Source organism: Oryza sativa, chromosome 2 (assembly GCF_034140825.1).
Source record: "Oryza sativa Japonica Group chromosome 2, ASM3414082v1".
Classification (NCBI taxonomy): Eukaryota; Viridiplantae; Streptophyta; class Magnoliopsida; order Poales; family Poaceae; genus Oryza; species Oryza sativa.
Genome location: NC_089036.1, coordinates 14,468,140 through 14,493,551, shown reverse-complemented (window position 1 = coordinate 14,493,551; position 25,412 = coordinate 14,468,140). Strand labels below are relative to the sequence as shown.

Here is a 25,412-nt window from a genome sequence, read left to right as displayed (position 1 = left end):
ACCCAACCCCACCTACGGCCGGAACCTCCGGGACAGGTAGGCAGGACTGAGCCCCTAGCAGCAGGACACCGGCCCTGTGCCATGACATCTCGACTACCGGGCCGCAGCTCGTGTAGCCTTCATTTGCCCTAGAGATGTCCATCGACCCCCCGACTTCGTCCATCTCCATCCGTGTACTTTTTTTTATAACCAGACTGAGCCACAAACTAAGCCTTACCCACTAGACATGTGGAAGTACGGTAGTGCTTTGCAACATAGGCCCGAAGACCGGTCCTTATATGGCCGAGGTGCTACTATCAAAACCATGCACCCCGAGCCCAGCCTAAAACCATTTTGAGGATTTTGAATAGAGGAGGAGGTGTGAATCCAATTCCACAATAGTCCAACAATTCCATAGTGTCCAGGTGATAAGAGTATTCCCAAAGTCTAGAGTTGTAAACCACCTAATGTTACCTAATTAACCAGCGAAGCATCTAACTAAAATTATACTAGTGGTACCATGAGTAGAGTGTCCACTAGTTGGGGTTTTGTTTATTCTAGGGTGAACAAGGAAATAATAACAATAACAATAATAAGGTCATAACAAAGGTACATAAGCATGGCTAGATAAAACAATGATAACGCGGGAATTTAAATAAAGCGATAATGCAATAAGTTAAATCAAAATAATTTTATAAACTAGGATTCAATATGTTCAAGGATGATGTGACTTGCCTTGCTCGCTTTCCCAAACGTCGGCTTCAACTTCCACGAAGAGCGGATCTTCCGAAGCTGCAGCGTCTACACGACCAACGGAAAAGAAAAGGCTTTTACTCTAATAAACTCCATATAACAAGCTGGAACAAAGCACAAAAATGGGTTCTTGACTTCTTAAGGAAAAATTAGAGACTTGAACGGTCCAATTCCGAGTTCAAATGGCCAACTTATGGTCATTTAAAGTTTATATGCTCTTTAAATGAATATTTGCGAATTTCTTCATTTAAATTTTAATTTTAAAAGGGTTTATTGTGTCAGCCGAGGGGAGGGGGCGCGCGGACCGGGTCCACGGGAGTAGGGCCCACGCGGCAGCCTCACGGTCCACGGTGGACCGGGTGCACCCGGGCTCACACCGGCTGTCACGCCCAGAATTTCCCGAATAGAATTCCAAGCAGAATGTGCATTGAAATCCCCGTCCAGGACCGGCCGGGGTACACAAACGACAATGTCGACATTCAGATCCACGTCTTACAAACATCATAAAAGTCTTACATAAATGCAGCGGAAAGAAAGAGAGACAACAGGAGCTAAGCCTTGACTAGAACTACAGCGGGAACACCACTCCACAGGCATCCTCGACGGCACGGACTAAGCTTACTCCTCGGAGAAACCTTCATCTGACACATACTCGTACTCTAGGGTTGGGAAAAATAGAGCAAGACTGAGTACTACCCACTGTACTCAGCAAGTCATACCGGAATAGAGGCATGATGCAGGGAATCATCAAAGAAGAGCTAAAGTGGTTCATTTGCATAAAGCGAGCATTTATAAACAGAAGTTGAAAGATTAAACAGTTGTAATAATTAATTAGTATTAACTATCCACTGTCCAACGCTATCCCACGTTGCAACAGGCCCAACCATCCACCTAAACTATCCAAATTCAAAAGATTACACTAGGGTGAGACTAATCACGGTGAATCTGGTCGACCGCCCATAACCGCGGTCACGGCTATTCGAATAGTTTTACTCTGATCAGAGGTGTACAACTGTACCCACAAGACACAGCCCCACGACACGTTTCCGTGCGCCGACATGCCACCACGACATACCGGAAAGAGGCCGTGACAGGACCATTCGCATAACCCCCTCTAACCAAGCACACCACACCTCAGGTTTCACCCCCACTCCTCGCAAGGCAGCGAGCAGTCCCCTCTCGTGCCTAGGTGAATCCGGAAGCCGCATAGGCCGTCGCAGGACCCATCCAAACTCCATCACGCCCACCCTTGCCTGGATGCGTCGGCTAGAGAAAAGCTACGCTACAAGCCCAGCCGTTGCCCACGCTGGCTTGTGGTAAGTACGATAAGTTCTTCCAGGGCATCCCGCGAACCGGTCCTTAACTGCCATGGGTGCGACCAGCAAAACCATGCACCCACAGCCCACCATGTGATTTATTTTAATTAACCAACACCAAAGCGGTGGCACTAATCCAACAAAACCATTAAAACCAACAGTCTACTCATTAATAAGATTTTCCCCATTGTGCACTAGTTGAACTAAGCATGGCTAAGCAATCCCTAGTCCAAACTCTAATCATGTTATAACCCCAAGCTGACAAAGAGACATGGTACAACAATAGCATGGCTATGACAATAGGTAAACATCCCATAGTAACATTATAAAACAATTCAGTATTTGAAAGAAAATAATAGAGCATTTGCAATATAGGATCAACATATTCAAGTGACAAGCATGACTTGCCTTGCTCTGCTGCTGGAGGAACCTCGGCGACTATTTCGAAGTACACCGGAGCGTCGGAGGAACCGGAATCTAGCGACATACAAGGCAAACATTGCAAACAGGCTATAAGACTACTGAAACAGAGAACAAAACCATTTTTAATGGATTCTACACATTTTTCTTGATTTACTGAGACTTGAATGGGCTTAAACGGAGCTCGGATGAATTAGTTATGAATTTTAGAAGATTCATTGTGTTTATTACTATAACAAAAATCCTTAAATAATTTATTGCGCAATATTTTCCAGGGCTGACGTCAGCACGGGGGAGGCGCGGCGCCGATAGGCGGGCCCCACTGGTCAGCGGCTCAAGGGGGGGCGGTTCACCGTGGACCGGGACCACGCGGGTGGTCCACCGCCGGTCCACGGGACCGACGGCCCAGATCGCCCTCGGGGCCGATCGGACGGGCGGCGATAGAGGCGGCCGCCGGGCTCGGCTCGACATCAAAGCCGACCGGCCGGCCAGGGCTAGCGGCGACGGCACGCGGCCGACGGCGGCAGCGACCGGCGGCACGGGAGGCGGCGGCGGCGGCCGAAGGCGACGGCGCGTGACTTGAAGCGGCGGCGCGGTACTAGGAGGGGAGGAAGGGGAAAAGAGGGGAGGGATGCCTCACCGAGGGTGGCCGGCGCGGAGGAAGACGACGGCGAACGACGACCACGAGCCACGGGAGGACGACGGCAACCGACGGACGGGATTCGGGGTACCCTAAAGAAGGAGAAGAGAGAGATTAGAGGGGGGAGATGAACCACGGCGACCGGCATTCATGGCCGAAGGCGGCGGTAGAGGTTGAACTCACCGGAGCGCGAGGGGATGCGAATTCCGGCGATGAATCCCGACGGGGAAGGGGCGGCCGGGGTGGAGCTTAGCCTCGCGAACCCGACGGCGGCGACGGCGCGGTGCGGCGGCGACCCTAGCAGCGGCTAGCGGCGGCCGGAGTAGCGGAAACGGCGGCGGCAAGAGGTTGCACGGCGCGGGAGCGATGGGAGGCTTGGGAGAGTTCGGCGAAATGGGGAAAAAGCGAGAGGGGGCGACAGAGGAGCTTAAATAGGGAGAGAGGGGGCCGGACGTGGCCGGGAGAGGTGGGAATCGCCGGCCGATGTGGGGGAGTGGGGGAGGAGAGAGAGGCGGGATTCGAAAATCAAATCCCGGCCATCTCGGGCGCGGGCGCGGGCGGGAGAGAGAGGGGAGTGGGCGCGGGGAACGCGGCGCACGCGCGGGCGTGGCCGACGTGGCCCGGAGGAGGCGGAGACGTGGGCGCGGGGACGGTTGCGGGCGCGGTGGTGCGGCGGGAGCGGCGGGAGGTTGGGGGAGGACCCGACAGGTGGGCCCCACCTGTCGGCGACCCCGGGAGAGGAGGGAGGCGGGGCGGCCTGGCTGGGCCTCGGCCTGCGGCCGGCCCAGCAGGGAGGAGGGGGAGGAAAGGAGAGAATGGGCCAGCGGCCCATTCGGAAAAGAGAGGGAAAAAGAAAAAGAAAAAGAAAGAAAAAAAAAGAGAAAAGGATTTTCCCTGGAATTAAAATATTTCTTGCTCAATTTTAATTGGTTAAAATTATTTCTAGGGCTCTGAAAATTCCACTAAAAATCCTGTTAGTGAATTTCGACATGTAGAACTCAAGAAAAATTCCACATGCCAATTCCGATTATTATTTGCATTGATTTAAAAGGGTTTACTCTTGCTTTGCACCGGTATTTTCTTAGGGTCTCTTATAAATTAAATTTTAGACTTGGGAGGAGAACTTCGGGGTGTGACACCGGCCGGCGCCGTGGGTCCCACGCGTCAGCCGCACCTAAGGGCGCGGGCGGCTGACGGCCGGGCCCCACGCGGCAGCCACTCGGCGCGCCCGAGGGCGGCCAAGCCGGCACAGCCGGCGGGAGGCGGCGCCCGCGCCCCTATGGTCGCCGGCGGTGGCCATAGGCACGGCAGAGCGGCGGCTGAGAGAGGGAAAGGGAAGGGGGAAAAGAAGAGGCGGTCCACGGCTCACCCTAGGTCGACGGCGACGACGAAAAAGGCGGCCGGAGCGGAGGAAGGCGGCGGCGCGGCTCGGGTCGACGGGGTCGACGGCGTTCCGGCGGGCGGCGAGCGAAATGGAGGGGTGGACGAGGTCGGCGAGGATGCGGCGAAGCCGAAGGAGGCGGCGCCGAGGTGGGAGGTGGTCCGGGGCGACGACGGCGGCGGACCGGAGCTCGACGGCGACGGCAGAGAGAGAGAGCGACGGCGCGAGCTCGATTCCGGCGAGGAGAAAGGGCGGCGAGAGGCGGAAACGGACGGAAGAGGTGCGGGGAGGGTTTAAATAGAGCCGGGTCGAGAGAGGGTGGCCGGGGAAGGGAGGAAACCGGCGCGGGAGGTCCGGCTGCCATCAATGGCGCCGGCGAGATTTGCGGGGGCAAATCCGCCCGTTTGAACGAGAGAGAGAGAGGGAAAAATGGGGGGAAAGGGAGAGGGGATCACGGGGAGTGATTTCCCCCTCTTTATTGCACGCGGAGACGGCGGGAGGCGGCGGGATTCGCGGCGGCGGCGGCGGCGGCGCTAGGGCGCGGGCGAGGCGGCGGGAGCGGCGGGAGGAAGGGGATGACGGGTGGGCCCCACCCGTCAGCGAGGGTGGCGGGCGGGCCCGCCCGTCAGCGGCGCGCACGCGGGAAGAGGCCGGATGGGCCGCGGGGAGAGGAGAGGGAGGGGGAGGGAGATGGGCCGAGCCGGCCCAAGAGGGAGAGGGAGGGAAAGGGGACTTTTTAGAGTTTTTCTTTTTATAAAATCATTTTAACTTTGTTTATTTCTTAATAATTATTATTTGTGCTCTGAAAATTCCACTAAAATTTATTTACGCATTTTAGGCTTTTAGGAAATATACAAAAATCTCCCAAGCCTTATTTGACTTTTAACTTTGCACCTTTTAATTGTTGGAGGCTTTCACATGGATTTTAATTATTCTTGGCATAATTTAGAGGATGTATTTTAGAGTCGTTTTGGGACGTGATTATAGGGAGATCTGTCTATATAAGTGGCAAATATACATAAAACTTTAGTAAAGGAGTATGCATATTAGGTAAGATCGACTGAAACCCCGATACTACCCTTATTAACAATCAAGAAACAGGCTAGAGATCATGGTTCTAAACACGACTTAGTAGGTCGAATATACTGATGCGGCACTAAGTATGAAAAGAAACATGATATCTAAACAATCAAGCCATTGACTAAATTTTCAGGGTGGTAGATGTCTAAGCTAATCTAATCTAGCAACACGATTTAGCCGATACCGGCAGGACCCCTAAAGCGAGAAGCAACCGATAGAGCTAAATTGATATGCTAAGACTAAATTAATAGAGACATATGATAACGATGGTCACGATAAAAAGGACTAAAATATCTAAAAATGACATATTAGCCCACGATAGCACAAGCCATCGAGACGGGTTGCTTCTTGTGAAGCAAACTCGTCGAAAAGTAAAAGAGAAAAGGGTGGTGATGCGCCAAAGTTGTATTGGATTATCTCCCGTATTACAATGCTATGGGGTTCATATTTATACCCCGAATACAAACTTAGTCCATTATGGACACGACTCGAACCTTTCTAAAGATAAAATACAAACAAGACCATATACGGTGGTCTCTTACCAAATCTCTAACAAACTGACATAACTATCCTAATTAATAGATACAATTGCCTTACATGAGCTCTATCTCTGATTGGCAATGCCGGTTATCCTGATCTAGGCCCATGCCGAGCCCAAGTTATATCGTACCGGCCAAGCCAAGCCTTTGTCCAATTTTTAGCTGATGCTTAGTCCGTCTTGGAGATAAACTTGATACCACACCAAATCCGCTTCGGTTTCCTTCTTCCTTTTTGAATCTGATGCAAAATTCCATTGTTAACACTAAGATAACTGATAACCAGCAGCTACAATAGATAGATTAGAACATTTAAAACGTTATACTAATCCACCGATGCAAACTACTGTGACAAGTCATACCTCTCATCGGAAGATCGAAGAAGATGCCCCAACTCGAAACAAGAACTCATTGAGAAAATTGAAAACAAAAAGTTTGGCGATGCACTGAGAGTATATTGAACTGTTGTTGTTCTTCATACAAGACCCTGGGCATATATTTATACTCGTAGTACAAAACTTGTTCATATCGGACATGATTCAAACTTCACAAAATAAACACACCAGCCCATTGTGGATGCTAATATAGATTTCTAAAACACAAAAAGGAAAGCTTACTCTTATCCTAATTAATAGATGCAATTGCTTCTTTGGACTCTATCCTTGTATGGCAATAATTCTGAATCCTCAATCCGAACTCATCATGAACTCGAAATCGTATGTATCGACTAATCAAATCCAACTCTATATCGACTGATACAGACTCCAGCAGATGCATTGTTTCATTTTGGAAACCAAACTAACTCCTTCAAATCCGCTTCGGATCCATCCTTATGTCCACGTATCTTACCAAATTTTGTTGTTAACATCTATGCTTTGTGGATTCTGGCTAGAACAGTCACTGGTTGATGTGTACCTGTACAGGTAGATCACGCATGTGCATGTTGTTGATGTAGAATCGCGCCGCCACAACTTGAGCATGTTATGTGCAACCCGCGGAATCACCCGGAGACGTGCCGCTGTAGGGTGTGGGTAGAGGCTGCCGAACACACACCCAGGAGGGACCCTGTTAGGGTGAATGCGCTCTGGTTTGTGCTAGACTCGGCAGGCCAGCTAGGATGTCCTTTAACACCGTAGAGACGAGAGGCGGCGAGCAATTAGGGGATTTGGGGAGAATTTACTTGGGATTGGAAGCAAGGAGGGAGATGTAGAATATAGAGGGTTTGGATAACTAAATTGAGTTTGACGATTGAGTGGTTATTGTTTCAATCGAACTTGTCCCCCTTATATTTATATTAGGGGTGGACTTACTTCCCATGGTCTTTCCCACGTCCAATTAGGCTTAGAAATCAACTAGGACTCGAGAAATCCCGATTGTTGGCGGCTGTTAAATACACATTTTTATACCGCCAGCATTTGCATAAAACTCATATAATAAAACATCCAATATAGTGGTAGGTGTTAATTCTAACATATTCCACGAGTGTTGGTGTTTAATTGATGCAGGTCCTAAACCACCGAAGTTGGGAGAAAAATCAGTCTAAAGTGAAGAAGGAACATATCCATACAAGGGAGGGGCTTTACACTTTACTAAAATACCAGAGAATCAGCCCAAAACTCACAGTAATGGATAAAGCAGAACAGGAGGAGTCCACAGGCCAAAATTGAGGGCCAGATGGGCCAGCCCAGAACCCTGATCTCCACCGTTGATCCTGGGGTTTGGCAGGGACGCTCCTGATTTGATCCTAATGGCGGTTGGAGGGCACTTCGGACAATTCTCGTTCCACAACCGTCATTAACTGCCTATTTAAGGAGTTTCACTCATTCGCTTCTTCACACACTTCCAAGCTTGAGCTGAATTATAAGAGGCTCTGTTGTACTATTTTGTATACTAGAATTAGGAAGAGAGTAGAGTAGAAGAAATCGGAGGAATTTCGGAGATGTCGGTAATCCTCTCATGTTTATTTTATTCTGTTAATTACTCTATTTTCAATAGAAATATCTTTCTGAGTAATTTAGATTTACTTGTGAGTACTTGTGAGAATTACCTCTTATAAGAATTATTGATCACAAACATATATTGATCTCGCCACAATTCCGTCATCACCAGCCACGCCAAGCACCAACCCGTGATGTGTTTGTGCTTCTAACGGTGGCTGCTATAACAATACTGCCATTTTTCATTTAAGCAGGTTGTCCATAGAAGTCAAATTTGAGAACTTCATCTCTTCAGTCCTTTGGCTCACATAGCAAAACTCTGAGTTATCGTATACATGATTTGTTAGTAAGTCAGAGTAGCATATACGTAATTGTAGTGCAAGAAACATAACCTAAATTACCCATGCATAACTTGAGACCACCTTTTTTTTTATTCAAACAAGTATGGCGGTCAGATTCCATTTCCTTCATTGTGGTTCTTTGGCTTGCCTTAGTCCTGACCTGCAATCGATAACATTGTGCAATACATCTAAATGAGAAAAAAAAGATTCATGCATGGGGTTGAAATGAATGAAAATCAATGTTGCTGTCCACCCTGAAGATGCTATTGCCATTTTTCCAAAACATTGCATTGACGAAATAATGACCGAACAAATGAAAATTCAGATGGAAGCAGTGCTCTGCACGTATTGCACATGCAAATTCAATAATGCACACATGAAAATTTAGATAAGAGCAGGAAATGGAGATGCTTAAAGCATCACAAAAACAAAACTCTAGCAGCAGGCCTACCTATGCATGATCCTTATCCATATTTCATATCCACAAAAAAAAACTACTACTATTTTGTAGTCATAATACTGCTAAAAATAGCATGTTCAACGAGACCATATATATGTACGTAGTGAGCAGTTCAGAAACACAATCCAATCCATCTCCTTTTTCAACAAGAAACATATCGTCAGAAGTTCAGAAAAAAAATCAATCGATGTGCTCCTTTGAACAACAAAATTTTGGAAATGTTGCTATCCAATCGAGTTATTTGAGTTTTCATCTATCCAAAACTTCAGATTCAGGACATGCAGTAAAAATTTCAGAAACTACAAGCATATGTGCCAATCATGTGGCTGACTGATCTAGTGATGTTCTGTAAAAGCTGCTGGCTAATCAACTAAGGCCATTCACAGAGCGCCCTGCAATTTTGGTGTTCCTCCCATGCCAACTAGACAAAGAACTTTATAGGCTACATACTCCACAATGCATGTAGCATCTTTTTTATTTTTTTATCTCCCTCTCTCTCCTCTTCTCCTTTCCCCTGTTCTCCCTCTCCTCTCCTCCTTCCCATCGGCAGAGCGTGGCGGCGAGGGCGGCGCCGGCACCGGGGCGACGAGGGCGGTGCACGGCGACGACCCCCCACCCCCGCCCCCTCCTCTCCTCCGCCTTCTTTCCCGTCGGCAGAGTGCGGCAGCGAGGGCGGCACACGGCGACGACCCCCCACCCCCACCCCTCCTCTCCTCCGCCTCCTTTCCCGTTGGCAAAGCGCGGCAGCGAGGGCGGCGCCGGTGTTGGGGCGACGACCCCCCAACCCCCCGCCCCCTCCTCTCCTCCACCTCCTGACTTGGGTATTACGTTTCCTTGTATATTACGGAACGGTCTAAAGTCCTGGTTTGATAATATTGTAAAATAGATTTAGGAAACCGATACCGTATTGGTTAAGATTTCTATCTTGTAATCCTGCCCTCCATCCTATATAAGGTGGGCAGGAGGCCCTCTAGGGGGCATGACACACAACCTGATCATCAGATCAATAACACACCCGGCGGATTCAAATCCCCAAACAAGAGTAGGGTATTACCTCATTGAGAGGGCCTGAACCTGTCTAAATCCTTGTCTCCGCACCCATCCACTTTTAGGTCTCATGCGCTACCCCCTTTTATTATTGCCGAATTCTTGTTTCGACACCCGTCGGCAGAGCGCGGCGGCGAGGGCAGCGCCGGCGCTGGGACGACGAGGCGGCACACGGCGACGACCCCCCAGCCCCCGCCCCCTCCTCTCCTCCCACCGGCGGCATGCAGCGGCGACGACCCCGCCGCCTCCTCTCCTACCAGCACTCAGATCTGGCGCCCCCCGTACCGAGCAGCGGCAACAACGTCGACCCCGTCCCGACGGAGGCGCCGGGTGGAGGGACGGCCCGAGCAGCGACGACAACATCGGGTGGCCCTAGTAGCGACGGTGCCGGTTGCAGATCGAGCTCGCCGGCGACCTGCCCCGCGGCGCCGCCGCTCCTCTCCCCGTTGGCTGCCTCGCCCCTCGCCCCTCTTTCCTGTAGCAATGAGTGTGGGGCCCGCCTGAGAGCAGGAACTCATAGCCAAAGTTGGCTACTCGGACTTGAGAAAGCCACGCGGTTGGATGATGTGGCAAGGAATATTCGCTTTTAGGGGTTGAGACTGAATGCCATGTAGACCCATTGTGAATGGCCTAATAGCTCTGCTACACTAAAAATTATCAGAAACTGCAAGCTTATCGTTGGTGCTCACCATTGGCCGGCCACGCGGTGTCGCTGGCGCTTCACCTTGCTCCCATTGTTGCCAGCAACCTCTCGTCGCTCGAGAATCGAGATCCATAAAAATCAAGGTTTTGGACTGCTTGCCACTCTCCCGGATGGCGTGTTCTTAAATGCCACTCTCCCGGATGACTTCGCTATTTTTTTCATTGGAGAGAGAAGATTTCTTGCTCGTGTGCCATTTTTGAGCCCGCAAAGCACCACGTCACCTGATCCGAGGGCAAAATGACCATCTTGCCCTTCTTCTTCCTCTAGCTCGGGGTCTCTCTCCTCCAACCTTCCTCCCTGTGTGGGGCCGTGTTACGGGATAGGACACGTGGCGCGATTTTATCATATGTAAAATTGCTTCCAGGTTTAGCCACGTGGCCCAATCAACGCTAAGGGATCGGACCCAGAAATCGGTATAAGAGATAAAGATTCCTCATATCCAGTCGGTTTGCAAGGCTGTGTTGGGGGTTTCAAGGCGTGACACGTGCTCCTTTTCCTTTTTCTTCTGCCGTTTGAATGCAGCATTTACCACTTCATTAGGTTGCTGCTGCTTTTTTCCTTCTTGTGTTCTGATGTTTGTATAGCTGCCGGTGGATTCACTGATTAGAACTTGCTGTTGACGGTGTATATCTTAGAGGAGATACAATAGTAGACTATAAGTCGGTTATAAACATATTTCAAAAGGATAAAAGAGGAGAGAGAAGAGCAACGTTCTACAAATTTATAGCCAGCTATAACACAGACTTTAAGATATATTGTGTGTACGACAAGTAGGATCACATATTAATAGTATAATAGTATTGAGGTCTAACCCCTCCTAGTTTCATTAGTACAAGTATATCGAGGCTCGTTATATCCAGCATGAAAGGTAAAGGGAAAAAGAAGATAAAAACAGCTTACTCAGTGTCAGTGATGCCATCCCATCACTTATGCCAAGTCTGCAACTAAAAATTGCAAGCTAGCTAAAGGAACTAATTCTGTCAAACTATAGAATAAACCAGTATCCCAGCATTTTGCCAAATGACTGACATAGCAACTACAAAAGACATTTCACTTCTAGGTATTTTCTTCATTTGCTTGCAAGGTGCTCCACTCGCATTGCCAGATTGCCTTCACTGTAATCTCCTCATTTGTGGCTTGGTTTAGCGGCAGCCTTAACGTGCATTCATCTCCATCGCCGGTGTCGAGTTGTAGGTCCAGATCCGGCCAGTTCTAGCTTCCGCCACTTCCAGCTCGCCCTCACCAACGGCTCCAGCTAGGAAGGAGGCAGAGGGTAACGCGCCTCGTGCACGCCCTAGCCGGCTCAGCAACTGTCGCCGTCACTGACGGCCTCTATGGCAAGGAGGGAGGGGGTTTTGGACTATTTGCCACTCTCCCGGATGGCGTGTTCTCAAATGCCACTCTCTCGGATAACTTCGCTGTTCTGCCATCGGATAGAGAGGATTTCTTGCTCGTGTGTCATTTTTGAGCCCGCAAGAGGCCATGTCACCCGATCTAAGAACAAAATGGCCATCTTGCCCTTCTTTTTCATTTCTCCCCACGTCTCTTTCATCCCCTTCCTTTCCCAAGGCGGTGAGGTTATTGGGCTCCGGTGAGCTCCTCGCCTCGCACTCCTCCCTCCTTCGCTCCGCTCCTTACCTCCCAGGCCCCTGCTGCTGCCAACACCGGCCCCTACTCTTTCTTTTGTGGCATTGCCGGTGCCTCGCTCCATCGTCACCGTCGTCGCCTTCCTACTCCTCTCGGCTCTTCTCCACTCTCCTCCGACGTTGGTGGTTGCGTCAGGTCCAACCTCGAGGCTTCCCCTATCTTGTCGTTTGCCACCTAGCACCAAGAGGTCAGTCCGGCGGTGTCACCAGCTCACACGCCGGGAAAATTTTCAGAATATACCACCAAATATGCACCGCTTTCAAGATTTACCACCAAATTCGTGCTACTTTCAGAATACGTCACATCGGAGTACGAATTTTCTTCATTCCGTGCCATTCCGTCCCCCAACGTTATTCACACCGTCGTCATCCAGCTCCCGGCGCTGCCGACGTCAGTTCGTCACCTCGCGCGCTCGCGTGCGGCACGCCGTCGTCCGTCCTCCGCCGCCCGCCCTCGCGTGCGCCACGCAGTCATCCGTCCGCCCGGCGCCGCCCTCATCGTCATCTACCATCAGCTTGGCCGTCGTCGTCGCCCACCATCAGCCGCCCCGTCGTCGTCCTCACCAACAGCTCGTCGACGTTGTCGTATGTGGCGGCCTCTGCCTGCTCGCCAGCTCCGCCACAAAGCCGTTTAAGCAGATTCTCTTTCCTTACTCAATATTCAGGAAACATTCGTTCTTATGAATCAAAGACAACAATCTTTTCTCTCTTTTTTTGGTATTTCGAGAGGAGAAACCATGCAAACATAGCAGCAAGACGAACTTGAGAATGATGGGTGGGTGAAACGTGTGAGCTCAAAACAAAATGGCACCATCCAGAATCTTAGACTGAAAACATTCACAAATCGCTATATTTTTTTCCCAGAACGAAGCATCAACCTTAAAATGCAAAATATCACGCATAAGCAAGCAGGAGACTCCTTGTTGCTTGCTTGCTTGGTCTTTTCAGCTTCCTTTTCTTCTACTTGTTCCCCACACAGCCACTCCTTTTTTTCCCCGGTGATTAAAACCGAGGTGTTCTCACGGTCGCGGCATGAGGCCTCGACGGCGATGGCCTCTACGGCCTTGGTGGTCGCATCGTCGTGTCGACGTCCAGGGCATCGACGACACCAATCCAGGCAACGAGGAGCCCGCGTCATATCGTCGCCATCTTGACGCAGCTCCGGGCTCAGCCCTGGAGCATCGCCGCGCCCCACATGCGGAGCTCCGCCCCAAACACGCGCGGTGGCCGCGCTTGCTTGCCCTGAAGCTGCGGAGGACGACGACGATGGCGGCGGCGAACGGACAACGGCGCGGCTGACGCGGGTACAGGCGGTGGCGGACTGACGACGGCGGCGCCGGGCGGACGGACGACTGCGTGGCGCACATGAGAGCGGGCGGCGGCGGACGGACGACGGCGTGACGCCCGCGAGCGCGGGAGGTGGCGAACTGACGTCGGCGGCGCCGGGAGATGGACGATGACGGTGTGATTGACGTTGGGGGTACGGAATGGCACCGAACGAAGAAAATTCGCACTCCGATAGCGTATTCTGAAAGTAGCACAAATTAAATGGTAAATCCTAAAAGCATTGCGTATTCGATGGCATATTCTGAAAATTCTCGCCCGCCTATCCGCCATCCCGAAACGCCGCCGCCTCCCCTCCTCATCGCTCCGCCTCCTATTGCTGCCGGCCGCCGCTGCATCCTTCTCCTGATCTCCTTCCCATGCCAGGCACCACGGCAACCTTCTCCTCCCCATCACCGCCTCCTATCCATCCCCTTCAGACGTCACCGCTGCACCATCCAAGCCACGCCACCAGTCCCTCATCGGACGAGCTCAAGGGCGCCAGATCCGGGCAGAACGAGCGCCGACGCTGCCTCCTGCCCATCCCTATTCTGGGCTCCCCTCGGACGACATGCACGGGCTGAGCGGCGACACTGTCGACGACACGACGACGACGACATCCTCCTCAGCGAGATGCTCCAGTCGACCACCCCCGACGGTCTCTGGTTAATCCACAGCTGCTGCAGGTTTTCTCCCTTTATTCCTGCTCATCTTTAGGCCTCCTTCTCCCTGACCTCGCTGTGGAGGAACGAGCTAGACGGCGGCAGCCTTTCATCCACCGTCATCCTCAATTTTGTTTATTCTCTGGCAAAGAGGCAATAAAGCTCACCGGAGATACACACAAGTTATCAATTCCGGTACTCGTTTCTTTAGGTGAATACTGACTCATCTACACTTTCTTAATTGAACTGGAAAAATGCATCTAGATTTTTTTTTCTGAATTCAATTAATTTATTAGCAAGGTTTCCATATCTGACATGATGCTTCATGCTTTCCATGCATACAATCAGCAGATTAATGACCCGTAACCTTCATGTATATTATAATCTGATGAGTATGTGTCAATGGTTGAGGACGTCAATCAGATATCGATTAAATGACCTCCAAATCATTTCATTATCTGTATACTTTGTTAGCAGCGATGCGTTCACCTATGGTCAGGTAGCTGCTGCACTAATCTGCAAAAGGAAAAAAAAAAAGAAAGAGAGAAAAAGAAAACATAGTAAGGCATTTTGAGCTTAAATTTAGTTAGCATTAGTTAAAAAAAGTTAGCAGTTATATAAGTTATTTACATGATTGTTCGTTAAGATCCAAAACCTTTTGCTTACCTGATGCTAATTTTATGGACATTTGTCTAGTTGTTTATAAAATCTTCTTTATCTTTTTTATGGCACGGAGTAATCTAGCAAAACTAACCCCAAGAAATCGTTTCTACTATGCTCACATCAGTGGGACAATTTTGACCTATAAGAACAGCAGAAAGAAATTGCCCTTTCTATTTTGCTTTTAAAACTAGAGTTTCTTTGCTTTCCATTTTCACCTCTGCATGAACGAAGATCACAACCAGAACTTCTGCTTGGGCTACCCTATAGTCACAAAGAACTTTGTCTTGATAACAAGCTGCATTTCTTTTAGATCACATATACTTGTATTATGCTCTCTCAAAATTATTTGTTTCATGTTATATTCTGATAACCGAGTCACTGCCTTATCCTTTAGATATTAAAATCTGAATTAAAGTCTACCATAGCTCAAATTCAAGGAGCTACATTGTTATGTTCCGTTTCTTCAGAACACATGTTTTTTCTGTTCATGACCTTATTTACATTTTCTTAAGTTGACATAGAGTGCTGGGACTGAGAAATGCAGGTGCAGAACTGGGACTTTAACCACTGTACAATTCAGTGAGAGAGCAATGCTCATGCCAAACAAGGCTGTGGTAAATGAGATATCACAAGACGGTGGATTCGGTGATAAGTTATATTATTATCCTCACTGAAAATATTGTCTTACTTTCTATTCATTACAAATAGTTAAATCTCCTTATTTCATCATTGATGCTAATCTGAAAGTATTGATCATACAATATCTTTGTAAGGAAAACATATTTGACAGGCAAAATTTGCTATAGGACATCCAAAAAAACGTGTAATTAGCTAAGAGACACCGCAAGAACGCGTTTTTGCTATAGGGCACCGTAAAAAACTGGTAATTAGCTACTGGACACCCTCGGGATTATTTTATTATATCCGGAAGAATTGGAGAGAGAAACAGCTGTGTAAGTACAGATCTACCCTTTGATTTTTTTTTCTTTTTCTTTTTTCTTCCTTATCCTTTTCTCCCTCTCTCGTTCTCTCTCTCTCTCTCTCTCTCTCTCTGCTCTCAACCGTCGCCTTCAACCTCGCCCGCGGCCGCCGCCGCTCCTCCTATGCTCGCCCACTGTCGCTGCTCCGCCCACCGCGCTCGCTTGCTGTCGCTGCTCCTCCCAGGCTCGCCTGCCGTTGCCGCTCCTCCTTCGCTCGCCCACTGTCGCCGGTGCTACTGCTCCATGGCTTCATGTCCTTCATGCCCAGCACGGTGATGTAGACATGAACGCGCTCAGCCACTCATCAGTAGCCGACGGCGACCATTGGCGCGAACGCGGTGCCGAACGAGCAGTCAGCGGCGGCCTGCGATGTTAGCTAAATAATGCAATCTTGTGCATCTAGTTTCTGTAGTTGCATTGCATATGGTTGGCTGTGTTAGAATCTGTCAGCAGCCGTTTTACTTCCAGTTAGCATGTAGCTGTTTTCTAGCTAGTTTTTCGGTTGGACTGAATTGGATCGTGGGATGGCACGGTCAGTAGTGGATCCAGATCAATCGGGTGTTTTTTCTGTTATGCATGTAACAAACTCTGTAATTGAGGAGAATAATTAGGAAACCAGAAAAGCAGCAGGGTACTTCGCTGTGCCAAAACTCTGCTCGTTCTACTCTGTTCTTCAGTTAACTATTCATATATTCGACAAAAGGTTCAGAGATTGTGAGAGTGAGAGTTTGATCCTGTAAAAATGAGACCGTGTGCTTCACATCCACCATCGTTTCTTCTCCTCTCTTGCTCTTTGCTTGGTGATGAGAATGTAAGATGTGTTTAAGCCCGTGATTAGTGAAGACTAACTAAAGAAAATGTTTAGCGGCCCACGTTGGATTAACTTGAGCCAAGGGTAAACTAGTCTTTAATGATTGTTTCTCTCTCCTATTCCTCCAAAAATAATAAAATAATCCCACCAGTGTCCAGCGGCTAATTACCAGTTTTTTACGATGCCCTACAGCAAATACACGTTCTTACGATGTCCCCTAGCTAATTACACGTTTTTCAGATGTCCTGTTGCAAATTTTACCTATTTGATATGAACCTCATATTCTTTTTATAAGGAGAAACAAAGTTGATCTCTCATTGTCAGTAACAAAAGCAACTTAGTTTGATGGTATGTAAAACTAGATTATCGGGTAAGTTGAATGTAAAATTTTGTGATTATGTAGCCCTTTTTTTTGTTTTGGATATACATATTTAGTTATGATCAATTCTTATTTACCTGACTTCATAATTAACAGTGCATTGGGTCCATCCAATTGAGCTAGCCTATATATACTAATGCGCGGCAAAGCCGTGGTTAGTTTCTAGTTCCTTACGGAAACCAAGATATATCTATATATGAAATATATATGAAGTGTGTTCAATGTCCTGCATTCTACATATAGCACATAAACATGTATTTATGATTACTACATAGTAGGATAAAAGGTATAAACATATGATCGGACAAAAGATATAAAAAGATAATCAAACAAAAGGTATTAGCAACCCTAGGCGCTCCACAACATCTAGTTGTTCAACGGGCACAAGGAATGCTATTCCATGAGCTGAACATAGCACAGCCATCAGGCTTACGAACCCCACAGTTTAATAATGGAAACAACAAAACTGTAGCTTTCTGATTGATTCATTAATGTGGCCAACTTCTACTCCAACAAAGTTATAGCATACGTTTAGCTTGAGTTTACAAACTTAATATTGATGGTGCATTTCAAGCGGATCGCAAAACAGATGGATGGGGTTTTGTTTTGCGCAACGATGAGGGTCATGCTTTTGTTTGCGGGTGCTGGGCGCATCGAATTCGTCAATGATGCTATTTCTGCTGAAGCAAGGGCATGCTTGGTAGCTCTGTTAACCATCTCGGTCCAAGGTGTATCTGCTGTGGAAATTGAGACTGACTCGGCCATACTGGCTTTGGCGATTAAGTCCTCATCGCATGACCTAGCCACTGGTGCTACAATCTTCACGGAAATAAAAACGCTTCTCCAGTTTCAGTTTGCTAGCTTTGAGGTCTCTTTTGCGCCTCGTTCTTGTAATAAAGTTGCTCACGAACTTGCTCATTTGGGTGAGTTGGAACCCGGGTCAATCGTTTGTTTGGGTTGACCCCATCCCAGAATTTGTAAGGTTCCTGGTGATTCGTGATCTCACTGAATTTCAGTAATAAGAAATCGTCGTTGCAGATTTAAAAAAAAAAAAAAAAAGCTTCCCGGTACACCAGAACATTATTTTCGTTTTGATGACAGGTACAGTTTACAATGAAGGATTAGCTGCTAACAAGGACGGATTGTACATTTACACTTAATTATTGTACAGTTGCACCTACAACCTAAAGATTGAAATTGTGAATTCCCACTGTTACTAGTTATACAAAGAACAAAAATCTTTCCCATGCACACCCCTAGCATTTCAAGTACACGAGGTGTATAGTTAATTCAATCAAATAAAGAACACGAGTAAACAATGGTGCTCCTATCTGTATGGATATCTCATATTCTATGTGACTTGATTTTGCATTGATTTGCCATTTATTTCCCACCTGCTATTCATTATCTCATGACCCTCTGAAAGAAGCTTTGACTTTAGCTTCTTACCAGCTGGTCCTGGTTCAACTATAATCCCAGACTCAAGCTCTCTCTCAATCCAATCATCTTCAGTCAAACCATCTAAAGATACAGGCTGGTCATTTTTTTGTCCAATAACAATTCCAGATTCCAGTTCTCTCTCAATCCAGCCTTCATCACTTAAATCATACGATGCAACAACATGGTCAACTTTTTTAAAAACTATACCAGACTCAAGTTCTCTCTCAATCCAGGCTTCTTCACTTAGGTCAACTGAAGGAATGCACCGCCCTTGTCTTTCTCTTCGTCTCTTCCTCTTCATCAACAAATCCTTTATCCGTGCCACATCTACCTTTTTACGCTCCACACACAAATGATCAACCTTTATCTGGACAGGCAATACAAATGATGCCTTCTCCGTGGTACCTGCAGTGGAATTAGCCAGTCTCTGATCAGAGCACAAACTGTCCACATTGAGACTGTCACTGGTATGGTTACAAATTGTAGTGGGCGGTTCGACAGATTGAGTGCTTTTGCTGTCCACATCTGTAAGCGATGATCCACCCTCTGAGCATAACTTTGTTTTATCACCACTTCGCTGACTTATTGAGAACGGGTTCAAGATTTTGCCATTGAATGTGTTACTTGAGCTGCAACAAATGCCAATATTCTGTTCCACGCATTTAGCAGTGCTGCTATCAATCTTTGCAATTGCATCTAATGGTATCTGCTGATTACATGAGATCAGTCCACCATGTTTGATTTTTAAGGCCTGATCCAAGCTTTCTTTATTGTGTGTTTTACCGGGATTATTCATATCAGCAGTAAGATTCGATAAATTCCTTTCAGGATATGACTTGCTACGATCCTCAATATGCACTATGTCTTGACTTGAATCCACCTGCAGGTGGTCATTGGGGTCTCCAATTTCAGGACTCGAGCTGCTTACTGACAAGCTAGATTGAGTCAACACAGAATCTGGGCTATTTGATATGAGCAGCATTCCTTCAAAAAGAACTTCCTTTTGCTTAGCCGGACTGGGATGAGCAAACAGCTTTGCTTTCATGTGAACCATCTCCCTCATTTGCTGAAGGACAGCTATAGCAGTGTAACTCTTAGTCTCTTACTGTAAATACCAAGAATACACAAGGTACTATTATGTTTCAGCTTAGTAGTCTACATACCTTCCAAAGGTTTTGGGGCAACATCAAATTGGTGCCACCAAACATGCCCTCCATGCACAGGAAGCTTGACGTTCTGAAACTTAGCAGCCAGGTAGAGCGAACCAGCAGCTATGTATTGGGGCTTATACTGTAGGCACAGTGTTGTTTTAAGCCTACGAGCAACAGAATGAATACATCCAGATTGATCAGTTGAATGAATGAAGCATCAAAACAATAATGTCACAAAGTGATATGTCACATCTCATACCAATCATTTACAAAGTTCCAAGCTACTTGTTTCACTTCCTTCTGAGAGATCCCAAGTTTTTCCATAGCATCAAGTAGTGGTCTGTAAGGATGTTGGATGTTGAAATCAAACCGAACAGTTGTAAGGACTAATCTCTCCCCGGTCAAAATTAGTGCTTTCTGCTTCTCAAATACATCCTGTTGATAGATACTACTTGTCAACCATTAACTGGATGGTACATATATACTGAAAACTCAATTAATGATCCAACTATACCTTCTGGTGGATTCTTCGAGCTGTAGCTGGGTCCCTCCTGTACATTGTTCCATAGGCCACTCTAATTACTTGGTCCAGAGGACAAGGTGTATCTTCAACTTTTGAAGCCAGAAATATGCACACTGTTGCAATCGTCTGCAATAAAAAACAAGTAAAGCTATTGGCTCTGGAATGACAATAAGCAAATAAAATAAACACCAATTACTTGTAATAGTATTTAGTTATAGACAGCTTGCATCACATGCACAGCTTTTTTTTTCTTTTCTTGAGCAATGAAGAAACATGTCAGCAAGTAACATCTGCAAGTGCAGATAACGAGCACAACTCCAGATTAATTGCAGAGACAAGAATGTGTTTCTCAATTAAATAACCGCATGACAGGAATACAGTGAATGTGGTGAGGCGAATCAAATCTATAAAACTTACTGGAGGATTTATACTTATTAGATGGTCAGTTATAGTATTTTAGCTTCTAATAACAGGATTGTAAGCTGTATTCCTGTTGGCTAATGGCAATAGTGTAACTTCAACAGGAATGCTGAACAGACTTGTCCTCAAAAAGGATGTTCTATTGTATTGTACAATACATCTCAATACTATTGTATCTTCCAAACATCCCAAGCAAATCAACCATAAATCAGACTATATCAAAACTTTACAGCACAGTAAAAAAGTAAGGAATTACAATATAGGATTACTGATTGGCACAAGTAGATCCCTTTGGAATTGAATTTCTAAATCACCTAATGGCACTGTAACATCGCCATGCACTTAATAAGCAATACAAGATTAAATGTTAGTGTTATTATGCAGCTTCATATTTATTGTACAACCGATAATAGATCGGAAAGTTAAGCACAAGTTGCAAAGAGTATATGAACTGATCAAGTATAAAAAATATGCAAGGGTTATATATGTTCCTTGAGAACCTTTGCCAGTAAATATTTTTTAAAGAGAAGATTGTATCCAATTGCTTTTCTAAAACATTCTTTCAGAAAAATGCTTTTTCTAAAAGACACCAACCCACCACAACAAAAGAGATAAATTAAAAAAAAAAGCTCCTTACCTGCCATCCGTTTTTGGCAAGGGACTGGTACAGATAGAAGCGATGGCAGAACATTATTGCTGTTGCTATAGTCATCTGTGGTCTGAAAGAAAAATGTTAAAATAGGTAACAAGCTTAGCAAACTTCCAGAATAAAAGAAATTATTGTGTGCTAACTAAGGGCACAAACTAGCCGTAAAACCAACATATAAGTTTGAAAAGTGAGCTATACTGACATTAAAAGGTACACTCAACAAGGAAATTGGCACATACAGTTTCAGTCTAATGCCAACATCCCGAATGAATGAACAGTACAACTGCCGAATTTCTGACTCCATTATCTCAGTAATACCATCTTTCCTAGATGGGGAAAATTTCTCCAGTTCTTCCCTGGTGAAGTACCAAGAGTACATGTGCTCACATGATAATTTACTCGTCTGGGATTCCCCATCCATCAGTATGTTTGAAAAAACCTGCTTAAGGACCCTCCAAAATCTTCAGTGTAGTTTCAGACAGAACTTCCGAATTGCTTGTGCTGAACAGCCTGCAGAACCATGAAATTTATGTATATAATAAAAATATCTACAATATGAATCCACATACTGAGCAACGAACATTATGAATGTAAATTTAAGCCAATATGTACAGATTATAGCTAAATTGTGCATGTTTTACATGATCTATTCCTTTGATAGCTTGCTACAGTTGCATTCACCATGCTACTGTGAACATTTTTACCTCCCTTTCCCTCAATTGGCAGAGAACGAAATTAACAGAAATGTTAAAAAAGTTTCTCATAGCCACAAAGGAAAATAAATTATATTGATGAAGATGATATTTTTTAATCAAATTAACATACATGGTATAACAAGATACTAATGTATTCCATCCCAGAAAATCTCTCCCCTATATTTTTGAGTATAACATGAGCCATCATATTAAGCCATGTCATCATCATTAAAATGCTAATCATCTGATGATTTTACTTTAAAAGAAATCCATAAGATGACCTATTTCAATTTTATCCATAACTAATCAAGAGTCACGGATACTGATTTATATTCATCAAAATGCTGTGTGCAGTTATATTCATTACATTTCCTTCCATTTAAAACTCTTTTGTTCAGAACCTGTACAGACATGTGAATTCCACGAGATTGAATCTTTTGAACATGTACTCCTAATGGAAGACGATATCCGGCATTGAAGCGTCTATACTCCAGAGGAAATCAATGTGTGCTGATGAGTTTGAATTCCAAAGTCTAAATTCCAAAACCTTACCAAAAATGTAGATGAGTTTGATCCGCCTCAATGCACTAATAAAAGGAAAATAGCACTGAGCAGAGCTTAGAAATTCTAAAGCCTACTTGCATGGTCCAATTTGTAACCATAATCACTTATCAGTTGCATTTCAAGATTTCTATGCAAACATCTTGCAATTACTGATTTGTCTGTTCATTTCAGTTCATTGTTGTTTGTGCCCTCTTATGTGCCAATTAAATTGTTGTTTGTGTTCTCTGAAGTGCAAACATCAGACATTCTGATCTGTTGCCATGCAATGTGGAGCATTGTATGGATGGGATCTATCGACAACTATACATGAGACAATGTGGATATAGGAGTACGATGTGAGATTTCCGAGATATCCAGTGTAAATACATGGTGAAATGTTTAACTAGGTCGGAAACATGTAAACCACAGAATATAAGTTCTCAAAAAGAGTTTTATTTGAAAAAAAGAACTCAATGATAGCTATATGAAATTAGATGGGCATACAAAATTCAAGATAAAACTCAACTTTGTTTGTGAGATATTAAGTTTACAAATAGCAAAGAAAAAAACACAAATAAAGAATACTCTTTTTTTCCTCACTGTTTATCAATTTCATATGTCCTGAAATTTTATATGGTTGTCTAATATAACCTTCCTGTATGTGAGATATTTTAGAAATTTATGCGATAGTTTTCCCATGTTTAATATCCACTGCATGTTTTTCCCATATATCAATGTGCAACTACACATTACCCATTGAAAGTTTTCGCATGTATTGCCTTTCCGGTTAGAAGCAGACAATACACAATTTCAAGGATGTGGTACACGGCCCTTGGGTTCTGCTTAATAACAATTGCACCTGAGACAAGTTAACGGTATTCCATTATACAAAGAGAATAATGCTCTTATGCCACAAAGTTGGATGCGAAAACTCTCATTTTGAACAAAAGTTTGAAGCCTTTACTAAAATGCCACAAAATTGAGTACCAATTCATTCTTTTACCACAATACAGTGTGAAATTCCAAATTAATGCCCACCTTCTTCTCCTTCTCCATTTTTGTCCTATCCCCACCCTTCTTCTCTGTGTCCAGCAAGGACAGACCTAGCTCTGTCCGGCCAAAGTTTGAGCCAGACCTGGCAGCCAGCCCACTCCTGCACGTCCGACGCCCCACTCCTGCATGTCCAACGCGCACGCCATCTCCGTGCACCTGAGCTCGGCATGAGCTATGACACCCTAGCTCCAGTAGCCAGCTTCAACCTTAGCATTACCTCCGCCTCTGGCCGCCAGCAGCACAACAATATGCGTCCTGCCCTCAGCAACTGGCTCTGTGCAGCCCACCTACTCCGCGCACGGCTTTCCTCCTGAAAGCCAGTTCCACGCGCCCTGCTCCCGGCCGCAGTGGCGGACCTAGGTCCTAGGCCTGGGTGTAAAAGCCCATAGAGAGACATACATTTTTAAGATATAATTTTCTGTTGGGCCAAACACAGTGGGCACCAGCCCGTGCGGCCAAGCTCCATTCACAAACTCATAGAAGAGAGAAAGAGGGTGCAGAAGAAGGGAAAATTGCACATTTGGTGGGTTAAAATGGTAAAGTGTGGCAGATAAACGAGTATACAACTGAACTTTGTGGCATTTTTACAAAGCCAACAAATCATGTGGCAAATAAGAGTATGGCATGCAGCTTTGCGGCATAAGAGAAATTTTCTGTTGTACATACAATCTTCACAGTATAGAAATTCTGGTTACAACAAAAACAACATGCTGAAAACTATGTCTTTTGTTGGCAGAAGATTGTAATATCTCATCCAAATCCAAGCTTAACTGAATGTAGAAAAGATTTCTCAACTAGCAGTAACTATTTATGTATAGGCACAATCTTCTTGACCAAGTAAATAATAGATTCTACAAACTGCGCTCACTAAAAGTTGGCAGACTTTGGGTGTAATTTCAACCAACTCCCAGTTAATAAACTGACCAAATTTCTCGACAAAAGCAAAGCAGTTTGTCCACCCCTTTAGGATAACATCTTTGAAGACAAAATCAAGAATACACACAAGCTAGTCCCAGCCCGACAAAAAATCTAGCCCACAAGATATCGTTGTAAAAGGTGGAGAAGCAATGAATTCACATCGACTTCTGCATATGCCATACGGCCAATACGTCAAACAGCGAGAAGATCCCCAAATTGAATAGGAAATCACGACGAAGCTCGTCGGCTCACCCATGAATTCACCTCCCAATTCGCCAAAGACAGAATCTTTGACCTAACCGGGGGCATGATGGGGTTCAGTTGAACCCCCAAATCTATTGTTTGTGGAACTAAGGCGGAGAGAAAAGCTTCCAGATCTAGGAGAGAAGATAAGGGATTAAAAAGAGGATGACGCGAGCAGGGTGCTCACCGGCCTGCGAGGATGCGGCAGAAGCAGCAGGCTGCTACTCGCCCTCGCGAGATGGAGATCGGCGCAGGCGGCGGGTGGGCAGTCGAGGCCGAGGGGACGGGGATGCGGGGGAGATCAATTTCCCTAGGCCGGGCGCGACGACTCGGAGGCCACCTACGCCGTACTGCACTCGGATACTATTGACTTGCGTCCAGTGCCCCAAAATCCACCCTTGAAATGCATCCAACGTCTCAAACTGCCTCCCCTACTATCCGGTGTCACTGGTCTGTACCGTGTAAACAGCTCACTTCCAAGGTCGGACCTCGCCGCTAATTCTGCTATCATATTTTGGTCTCAAATATATAATTCTAAATTACTCCTAGCTATTCACTGGGTGAATAAGGCCATCTACAATGTGTCTTCAACCCGCCCCAGCGACGGCCGTTCGCTTTTCCGTTCGAGCCATGCCCTGGTGATGGCGCGCGACCCCTGCTTGGGAGACGCGCCTCCTCCTTTTCGGCTAGGGAACGGGCTAGAGGCACGCGCTGCGGCGA

At 46.1% G+C, this 25,412-nt stretch overlaps 1 protein-coding gene and 2 long non-coding RNA genes across 7 annotated transcripts; 1 reads left to right on the top strand and 2 right to left on the bottom strand.

The window, feature by feature from the left end:
• Positions 1–8,315: 8,315 nt before the first annotated feature.
• On the bottom strand, positions 8,316–10,375 carry LOC4329231 (uncharacterized). The gene is made up of 2 exons (XR_001542982.3): positions 9,898–10,375; positions 8,316–8,543 (listed from the first exon to the last, which is right to left on the bottom strand). It is a non-coding gene; the product is annotated as an uncharacterized lncRNA (long non-coding RNA).
• A 3,437-nt stretch (positions 10,376–13,812) lies between these two features.
• Positions 13,813–16,993, top strand: LOC107278108 (uncharacterized). The gene is made up of 2 exons (XR_001543518.3): positions 13,813–14,435; positions 15,432–16,993. It is a non-coding gene; the product is annotated as an uncharacterized lncRNA (long non-coding RNA).
• Positions 16,994–18,125: 1,132 nt separating this feature from the next.
• Positions 18,126–25,033, bottom strand: LOC4329229 (cyclin-T1-2-like). Of its 5 annotated transcripts, NM_001416588.1 has the most exons (8): positions 24,880–25,033; positions 23,517–23,900; positions 21,480–21,750; positions 21,229–21,310; positions 20,163–20,297; positions 19,908–20,083; positions 19,661–19,812; positions 18,126–19,574 (listed from the first exon to the last, which is right to left on the bottom strand). In NM_001416588.1, the coding sequence occupies exons 3-8, from the start codon at positions 21,659–21,661 to the stop codon at positions 18,409–18,411; spliced, it is 1,893 nt and encodes a 630-aa protein (NP_001403517.1). In that variant the 5' UTR covers positions 21,662–21,750; positions 23,517–23,900; positions 24,880–25,033; the 3' UTR covers positions 18,126–18,408. The 5 variants fall into 5 exon arrangements, with proteins under 5 accessions (NP_001403517.1, NP_001403516.1, XP_066163104.1 ...); NM_001416587.1 differs by lacking the exon at positions 23,517–23,900; XM_066307007.1 differs by lacking the exon at positions 23,517–23,900 and having other exon boundaries at positions 21,628–21,750; positions 24,880–25,030.
• Positions 25,034–25,412: the final 379 nt, after the last annotated feature.